Below are 10,000 nucleotides of genomic sequence, written 5' to 3'. Positions count from 1 at the left end.
TTTTGTATGTATGCATGGATGAATCTGTGTGTGTGTTTGTGTGAAAACGGGGAGGAGCGAGAAAAGGAGCCCCAAGGATTACTTATCTTAAACTTGTCAGCTCGCTGCAGCTGTCTGGTTATTCAGTAATACAATCGTAGCATGAAGAAATCTAAAAATATTAACCTTGGTTATTGGAATGTGTGTACTCTCCAACACAAGCACACTGCACCAAAACGTAAAACAGCACTGGTTGCCCTTGAACTAAAAAAATACAACATTGATATAGCTGCTCTCGGTGAAATTCGTCTTGCATGATCATCACAGTAAGAATAAAGTAGAGGTGGATATTTTACTGGTGTGGAAGAAATGAGGACGAGGCGCACCACGCTGGTGCTGGTTTCGCTATTCAAGACAGAAATAGCAAGAGCTCTTCTTTCTCTACCCAAAGATATTTCTGATCGCATCATGACACTAAAGCTGGTAATTGTTTATGACTCCCATGCTACACTTGTCAGTTGCTGTGATCCAACCATGGTCACCACTGAGTAGGAAAAGGATGAATTTTACAACCAACTCAGCAATGTCATCGCCATATCTATAAGGATAAACATATCATTATGGGCGATTTATCGATCATGTTGGTACTGAGTATCAGACAAGGGCTGGTGTACTTGTTCACCATGGTGTAGGTCGAATGAACTCCAGCGGTCTGCGTGTGCTCTCTATCTGCAGGGAATTCGGTTTAATCATCACAAATGTCTTTTTTCAAAAGCGAAATAGTTGCACGACGACCTGGATGCATCCTAGATCTAAAGATTGGCATATCAGAGACTATGTTATCACTAAGAAGCAAGGCATTAGGGACGTTAACATTAAACTTTCCTTTCATAACATCTGCTATTTCTCTGACCATTCTATTCTCTGTAGTAAGACTACGCCCCATCTGAAACACACAAGACTGCAAAAGTTATCAGTGTCTAAGTGCATTGATGTTCTGCCTTTGAAAACTACTGAAAAGCAGAAAGAATCCTCTATCAAGATGGACACTGTTGATATCAACGATGACATATAATCATCTTGGAGGGGTTTGTATGATGCAACGCACTCTGCATCTGTAGAGGTTCTTGGAATTCCTGTTCGTAAACACCAAGCGATGGCAACACAGACGTCCAGAAGGTGATAGATAAAATGCACAGCTCTCGTAAAACATGGATAAATGATGAGACCTCATCCAGAAAAGAGACTGCATAGGTCAGGTCCAACGTACTCTGAGACAGATGAACGAGCCTTGGTGGTCAAACAGGGCTACTGAACTCCAAGAAGCTGCAGACAGAAACGATTCTAGAGCCTTTTTTGGGGGGTGGCCTCAAGAAAGTGTATGGTCATCAAGAGCACGGTGTTAATCCAATTTTGTCATCCAATAGGGAGACACTGTTGACTGACAAATATGATATCCTGAAACGATGGAAAGATCACTTTGAATCCGTGTTGAACTCCACCTCAGTAACTAATGATGACATCTACACGCAGGCTGGACATAAATTGCATGATCACTTCATAAGTATATATAAGTAGACCGTGTACCACAGGACTTCAAGGATGCCTCAATCCAAAAACATATTTATAAGAATAAAGGAAACAGAAGTGTCTTTGATAATCATCATGGGATATCGCTTCTGTCTATTGTTGGTAAGATTCTTGCTCGACTCATTCTTGACAGGATCATGAGATACGTTGTAAATGGTATCTATCCAGTATAACATAGTGCAGATTTCTGTCTGGTTGTGGCACTAACGATATGAAATTTTCTCTTCGTCAAGTCATGGAAAAGGTACGTGAGAAAAATCATGGGTTGTTCATGGTATTCGTCGATCTTAATTAGGCCATCGACACTGTTAACTGGCAAGCACTATCATCTCCTTTCATGAGGGAATGAAGGCTGCTGTCGTGTCCGATGAGAAAGCAAATGGTGAACTTTCCATCGTTTCAGGATATCATATTTGTCAGTCAACAGTGTCTCACTATTGGATGACAAAATTGGATTAATACCGTGCTCTTGAGGACCATACACTTTCTTGAGGCCACCAAAAAAGGCTCTAGAATCGTTTCTGTCTGCAGCTTCTTGGGATTCAGTAGCCCTGTTTGACCACCAAGGGCCGTTCATCTGTCTCAGAGTACGTTGAACCTGACCTATGCATTCTCTTTTCATTCACCATTGTTTCAAAGCCAAAACAGTGCTACGCACCAGCATCATTCATTATCTACTTATTGCAGATGATGTTGCACTAATAGCGACCCCCTTAGAGTAAGATCGGGAACTTCTAGACCAGTTTTCTGCTACATGTAAAGCCTTTGGTTTGACCATCAGCATAAAGAAGACGGAAGTAAGTAATCCTCCAAGTTTGCTCTACTCCTAATCAAATTCGAGGTGTCAAGCAGAGGCTACTTGTTCACAGTTTCCCAAATACTCCTATACATGTTGATGGGAAAAAACTAAATTATGTGAAGTCATTTACCTATCTTGGTAGTAAAATGAATTCGAGGCTTCCCTTGATGATGGAATCGTCAATTATGTTGCAAAGGCAACCAACGCATTTGGCAAAACTCCGTCATCACCTATGGAATGAAAGGGGCATCAGACTTGACACCAAAGTTCAGGTCTATGAAGTTGCCTTTCTTATTTCTCTCCTGTATGTCTTAGACTCGTGGACACCTTATAAGACGGCACATTAAACAACTAGACATCTTTCACAAAGATTGTCTGCGGACAATCTGTGGTTAATCGCTAAAAGACAGAGTTTCTAATGCCGACCTGTTTAGCAAGTCCCACTATGTGGCATTTTCGGTAAGTGTCTTCTACTATAGCCACTCCGGCTGACCAAAGCTTTGAGTAGATTTGGTAGGCAGAAAATGAAAGAAGCCAGTCGTGTATATATTTGTGTGTGTGTGTGTGAAAGCACATGGCCTAGTGGTTGGAGCAGCGGACTCCCGGTCGAGGGAACGCGGGTTCGAATCTCAGACCGGGCGATGTGTGTGTTTATGAGCGAAACACCTAAGCTCCATGCGGCTCCTGTAGAAGGTAATGGCGAACTTCTGCTGACTCTTTCACCACAATTTTCTCTCAGTCTTTCCTCCTGCATCTTGCAGCTCACCTGCGACAGACCGGCGTCCCGTCCAGGTGGGGAACCTATACGCCAAGGAAACCGGAAAACCAGCCCTATGAGCCAGACATTGGTTGAGAAGGAACAAACAACAACAACAACAACAGCAATATATATATATATATATAATATATATATATATATATATATATATATATGTATGTTTGTGCGTCTGTTCTACTACCACCATCGCTTGACAACCGTTCTTGGTATATTTACTTACCCGTAACTTAGCGCTTTGGCAAAAGAAACCGATAGAATAAGTACTAGGTTTACAAAGAATATGTCCTGGGGTTTATACGGTCGACTAAAGGCGGTACTCCAGCATGGCCGCAGTCAAATGACTGAAATCAGTAAAAAAAAAAAGAGTATATATGAGTGTGCGTCTATGTATATAAACACGTACTTGTGTTCGTGTGAGCGTGTCCGCCGAAACAACGTCCTAATGAATGATCTAATGTGACCGACTGCGGTATCTGCTACCCAACGAAGCGTGACATTACAGCGAAATGTCTATCACTTATACTATCATCTGGATAGCATTTATCCACAGAAAAATTACATTCACATGGCATCACTCGTGCGTGCGTGCGTGCGTGTGTGAGTGTCTGTGTGTGCGTGCGTGTGCGTATGTGTGGATGGATGCTCGTGTGTGTGTGTATGTGCGTGTGTACGTTAATATATGTGTTCATATATTGACGTTAGAAGGCCGGGCGAAATGCGTAGCCGTATTTCGTCTGCCGTTACGTTCTGAGTTCAAATTCCGCCGAGGTCGACTTTGCTGTTCATCCTTTCGGGGTAGATGAATTAAGTACCAGTTACGCACTGGGGTCGATGTAATCGACTTCATCCTTTTACCTGTCCTTGTTTGTCGCCTCTGTGTTTAGCTCCTTGTGGTTAGTAAAGAAATAAATATATGTGTTCATGTCAAAGAGAGTATATCCATCCTTCTTAATTTTAACTTTCTTTGACAGATTTTATTCTCTATCATTTATTATCTTAATTTAAGTTTCATATTCCCTGTTAACTACAGCCAGTCCCGTTCGAGGGTTATAACCCCAAAATTATTCTACCCTATATCAGTTTACCCACGTACATCGAGCGATAACATCATTGCAAAGTGAGCTCAATACATTCAGTGAGATATGTTGTTTTTGCATCAAGCAATTACTATTTCGTAACTGTGGATGACGTCACGTAGCCCAAACGGTGAATGTGCTTTAATCAGCATATCAATAGGCATATACTCAAAATCCAAGTAGTTATATATATGTGTGTATATATACAGAGTGATTCAAAAGTCTCCATACATAGGAAAAATTTACTTTTTTATTAGAAAAGGTTTATAAGATCCCCTAGATTCCCTGATCTGATCCCTCTTGATTCCTATCTTTGGGGACATTTGAAAAGCATGGTGAATGGCGGAAAGATAAAAGATATAAATCATTTGAAAGAATGCATCACCGCCTCCTTTGCACAAGTATCACCAGATGTGCAATTACGAGTTCACAATGAATGGGGTAAACGCATTGCAATGTGTATTCAAAACAATGGTAACCATAGAATCTGTTAGATATTAAGAAACTGTTCTTATAAACAGTTTCTCATAAAACGATAAATTGTTCCTATGTATGGCGACTTTTGAATCACCCTGTATATACAAACACACACATACACACATGCATATTTATACATACATACATACATATATATGGTATATATATACACACAAGTTCCTATCTTTGAGGGTGTTGCGAGAAGCCAAGCTGCAGGCCCAGTTTCCCGAGGTCTTTAAAAAAAAACTGAAGGTCTGCTGCAGTAAGTGTGTAAATCTGAGAAGGGAATATATTGAATAAAATCATAACTAACTGATCTTCCTGTATTTTCTTTTATACAAAACCAGAAATGTTTCATTCCTGTTTTTCACCCCTTATACATTTCGCATCAAAGTAAGCAAAAAAAGGAAAGAAAAGAAATATTTTCAGTGTATTTTATTCCCTCAGTCACTTCGTAGACAATTACCACAGTTTTTCTTTATGGTAATTATTTCTATAACTTACGACATGCACTCGTTGGCAGTTGTTTGCACTAAAGATTAAATTGAAAAAATATGCACTGAGCAAAAATAATGCGCAAGCATTACATTATTATAAATGAACACCTCTATAATACTCCTCTTACTTTGATATTCTGTTTTATTCACAATATATTTAAGTCCGTTCCGACCAAGTAGTTTTTATCTTTTACTTGATTTACTCATTGGACAACGGCCATGCCTGGGCGTCGCCTTGAACAACATTTTTGGAATAAATAAGCCCTGGGACTTGTTTTTAAAGCCTGGTACTTATTCTACCAGTGTCTTTTGCCGAACCACTAGATTACGGAGACGAAAACACATCAACATCGGTACCAAGCGGTAATGGGAGACAGACACAGACTTAAACACACATACACGTATATATAACTCGGGCTTGCTTTCAGTTTCCGTCTATCAAATCCTCTCAGAACGCTTTGGTAGGCACGAGGCTATAATAGAAGAAACTTGCCCACAGTGCCACGCAGCGGGACTGAAACCGGAAGCATGTGATTGGGAAGCAAGTTTCTCATCTCACACTCACACCTGTGTAATACAATGCCATTGTTTTATATACATATATATATATATTATATATATATATATATATATATTATCGATTTCATCAGTAAAGAAACGATGTGAGAATCTCGCATTATATTTGTTGGGATATTCACTGCATAGAACAGAAAATAAATTGTAGAATGAAATAAAAATCAAATATACAACACGAGAAAACATACAATAATGAAATATTTATTAAAGACAAAATGGTTTCCAAAAAGTCTCATGCATTATTCCCTAAATTTATACCGGTTTTTTTTTTTTGCTTTATATGTATCTATATTAGTATTTTATTATTATTTTATTATAGAACCGTTTACAAAGGAACGAAACTACTATATTTCAATTCGCTCGCTGCTTCTCGGCGTCTTTGGGCCAAATAAGAGAATTTTCATTTTCGTTCATTTCGCCAACGTATTCCAGTCTCTTAGGCTTGTCAGCTCCAAACACTTGTGTCCCAAAAGAAACTTTATCATTTATATTCCAATCTTCTATACTGTCCAGAGAGCTAATTTCATTGGAATGAAAATATTTGTGGATACAACCGAGATTAGTTGTGAGATGAAAAAGGAAAACCCTGTAGTCTATACGGAAGCACGCTTTAAATTCCTGGGGGGTTAAAGTTTCCACCGCCAATGTAAATGAAATTGTAGCAAATCCCAAATGGAAACCGAAAGTTTTAGTAAATGTTCCTCCTGAAAATATGAAAAGAGTAATAACAGCTAAATTATTATATGTAATATATGTGTGTGTGTGTTTGTGTGTGTACTAAAGGAAAAAGAAAACAAAACCAAGGCAGTACTTCTATTTACTTCTGCTTTTCATTACTTTTTCTAACTTTCATTCACCTTTATTGTAATTATAATATTCAAAATGATCTGATAAAATTCTCCTGCCTTGGGTTTGCTTTCATTTTCCTTTAACACACACACACACACACACACACACACACTCAAAATATATATATATATATATATATATATATATATACCAAGTAGTTTACTGGTAAAGCACGGTCACTTTCGCAGTGATCGTTAGGTATATGGCAAATGAAACAGAATATGGAATATACGAGAAATTATTATTAATCACAGCAATTGTTTCGACACGTCTAGCATCGATTCCTCATGGGTAGGACACTCGACAACTGTTTCAGGAGCATCCGTTGGTACAGATGTATCTTGTCGCGTGATAAATATAACTCACTAAAATGACTGTTCCGCACTGTAACCTTTTGTAGAAAGAAAAGCACCCAGATGGAGGAAATATCTTCATTTAAATAGAAAATCAAAACTAAAATCGCAGATGGCAGTCCCGAATCCATTTACTGATGTTTTTACCGTGTTCGCTGTATCATAAGTATTTCTACAATACAGATCGGTCGTAGTCGTACTCATACAGAGATTCATCAACGGACATTTTTATTTTTCTCTGCATGAGCATCTATCGTATTTATTTGTATATAAGGCAGTCCCGACTCCATTTACCGGCGTTGTTACCGTGTTAGCTGTATCATAAGTATTTCTAGTACTACAAATTGGTCGTAATTGGTGCTTATCATTGCAGTTTACATCTCCTTCCTTGGCATCATACTATTTTTAATCGACATACCGTAAAGGTATCCTACGCCAACTCTGCTAATTTAGACCAGCTTAAGCATTGCATAAACAATAGTAATATGTTTATCATTGCGGTTTACATCCTCTTGGGTGGTGTTTAGATACAAATGCTCGTTAGATCTAGTAGGTGGGTTATTGAAATTTTGCTATTGTTTATGCGATTCATAAGCTGCTCTAAATTAGCAGAGTTGGCGCTTTTATTTATTTATATACACACCAACATACATATACATATACATAGATTTGGTTAAAAAGAGACGATGAGCAATGGCTGGAGGAATATTGAGCAAAACCTAATAATCCGTTGATCTAGCAAGTGGGGCTTCGCTTCAGTGAGGAGTGGTGGTGGTGGTGGTGGTGGTGGTGGTGGTGGTGGTGGTGGTGGTGGTGGTGGTGGAGGCGGTGCGCAATGATGCCGTCGAGAAGAATGCCTCGAAACGGCGCGATTTCTTTCCTGATAATGCCATGAACTTGCTAGCATCCAGTATAAGGAGAATTAAACTAGTAGCACTTGCGTCTGCAAGTTGTTTTCAGAAAAATCTAGTGGCACTCCGTCGGTTACGACGGCAGGGGTTCCAGATTGACCGATAAACAGATCGTTCTGCTCGTGAAATTAGCGTGCATATGTCTGAGGACTCTACAAACACGCATAGCCTTGACGTAGTTCCCAGGGAGATTCAGTGTGACACAGAATGTGATTAGGCTGGCCCTTTGAAACACAGGTACAACTCATTTTTGCCAACTGAGAGGACTGGAACAACATTGAAATAAAGTGTCGTGCTCAATGATACAACGTGCCACCATAGATAGATAGATAGATAGATAGATAGATAGATAGATAGATAGATAGATAGATAGATAGATAGATAGATAGATAGATAGATAGATAGATAGATAAATAGATAGATAGATAGATAGATAGATAGATAGATAGATAGATAGATAGATAGATAGATTATATCACATGTGTTAATAATACAATATACTCACGGAAAGTTGTCCTCAGAATCACATGACCACCTACTCTTAATGAGAACTGCAACGCTTTGTTTAAAATTTTCATTCGAAAACATACTGAAAAAGAAAAATAATCATTCTCATTATATTTTTTTCCTTAATCGAGATTAATATTATTAATATCATTTCACTCCTCAGAGACATTCATTTCAGCTGGTGCGGCTAAGCTTTTAAGAGCAGACGACAACCTCTTGTCAGTGTTTCTTTTCACGATATTTATCATTCAAGTAAAAATCTCAAAATCAACGCTGTACCCAATAGTGCAGTTTTCTGAACATGTCCTACCCTCATCTCGTCAATTCACTTTCTCCAACAAATTGCTCAAATTGATAATACTCCCAATGCCTCTCCAACAACTGGGATGTCAGTTACTCTGTTCACGGCCCGCATTCGTGCAATTTCATATTTTAGTGCTTCTACCGTACAGCACTTCTTATTAGTATATGATGAAATCTCTCAGTTTATTTTGCTTGGTATGATGAAATGTGTCAGCTGTACACAGCCAGAAGACTAAGGTGACACTTACTTGCTGGTCATGCTTCAAAAACCCTGCGAAGAATTCTTGCAATTCCAAGCAATGCAAATTTTTGTAGGTATTCTCCACTTACTTACTTGTACTTGTGGCAACATTCACCCTTGGCGGGTTGAGTCGGCTTCTTCTACCACCCTCGAGGCATCTCGAAACATGGCAGCCCACGCACGACGGTCCTGCGCCAGTTCACTGGAGATAGCGAGCCAGAATTGAGAGTTCATGGAAGAAGTTTCGTGGGAATATGTGGATTTCACAAGCTGTCCCCAACAATCCCGCATGTAGAGACATCCTGTTTGCCGCAGATTGTCCGCAGACGCAGGGGCAGAACGACCGAGGAACCGACGGTTGCCGAAACAGACACTCCGAGGATTTTCACCAGAGCCCCATCTGCCAGGTTGTAGCCCTAATACCACTCGGTGTCAGACCAATCCGCCTAGGGTGGCCCTACCAGGAACCGAAGTTCCCGACGGCATAGCTCTGACACTACCCGTTGCCAGCGTCCCCACATTTATACCAATCTTTTTGAGTCATGTTTGGTTTTTTAGTGCTGATGCATCCAAGTGTGATTTTTACTCTTAGTATCTCGTCGCCTCCCCTCATTGACCACAACCGTCATATTTTCCACTTCAAACCGTAACAGTTGTTTTTCTTCTTTAACTTTGATTGTGTTGTTACCAGGACATGAATGTCCTTTCTTTTTTATTCACCACAACAATGTCCTCTTTCCGATGTCCGGCCCAGTGATCGCACTGAACCATTGCATCCCACATGGTTTTGCAGTCTTCATTCTCATTGAATTCTACTGAAGTTTTTCTTTGTTGTTTGTAGGCCGCGATTTCTACAGAGCTTCCAATGGACCGTATTTGCCACATTGTTATGTCGTCTTTTATATTAGCCTTGTACCAATTTCGGGCATTCGCTAATGGTGTGCGATATCATTTCACCCCTCTCACCACACATTCTGAATTTGCTGTTGTCGGTAGTGTTGTTGATTCTGCACTTCACATAGACAGTCCGTAACGCTTGTTCTTGTGCTGCGCACATAAATGAT

At 39.6% G+C, this 10,000-nt stretch overlaps 1 protein-coding gene across 2 annotated transcripts in view; it reads right to left on the bottom strand.

Moving 5' to 3' along the window:
* Positions 1 to 6,033: 6,033 nt before the first annotated feature.
* The window catches only part of LOC115218502, a 50,524-nt gene continuing 46,557 nt past the window's right edge, over positions 6,034 to 10,000 (bottom strand). For both annotated transcript variants that reach the window (XM_036508228.1, XM_029788360.2), the window contains exons 3-4: positions 8,391 to 8,474; positions 6,034 to 6,476 (exon numbers count right to left, since the gene is read on the bottom strand). In XM_036508228.1, coding sequence (XP_036364121.1) covers positions 6,124 to 6,476; positions 8,391 to 8,474 — 437 coding nt within the window. In that variant the 3' untranslated portion in view covers positions 6,034 to 6,123. The remainder of the gene's footprint in view (positions 6,477 to 8,390; positions 8,475 to 10,000) is intronic.

Source organism: Octopus sinensis, linkage group LG13 (assembly GCF_006345805.1).
Source record: "Octopus sinensis linkage group LG13, ASM634580v1, whole genome shotgun sequence".
Taxonomy (NCBI): domain Eukaryota; kingdom Metazoa; phylum Mollusca; class Cephalopoda; order Octopoda; family Octopodidae; genus Octopus; species Octopus sinensis.
Note: the sequence above shows the minus strand (reverse complement) of the source record. Positions and strands in the feature narration are given on the sequence as shown.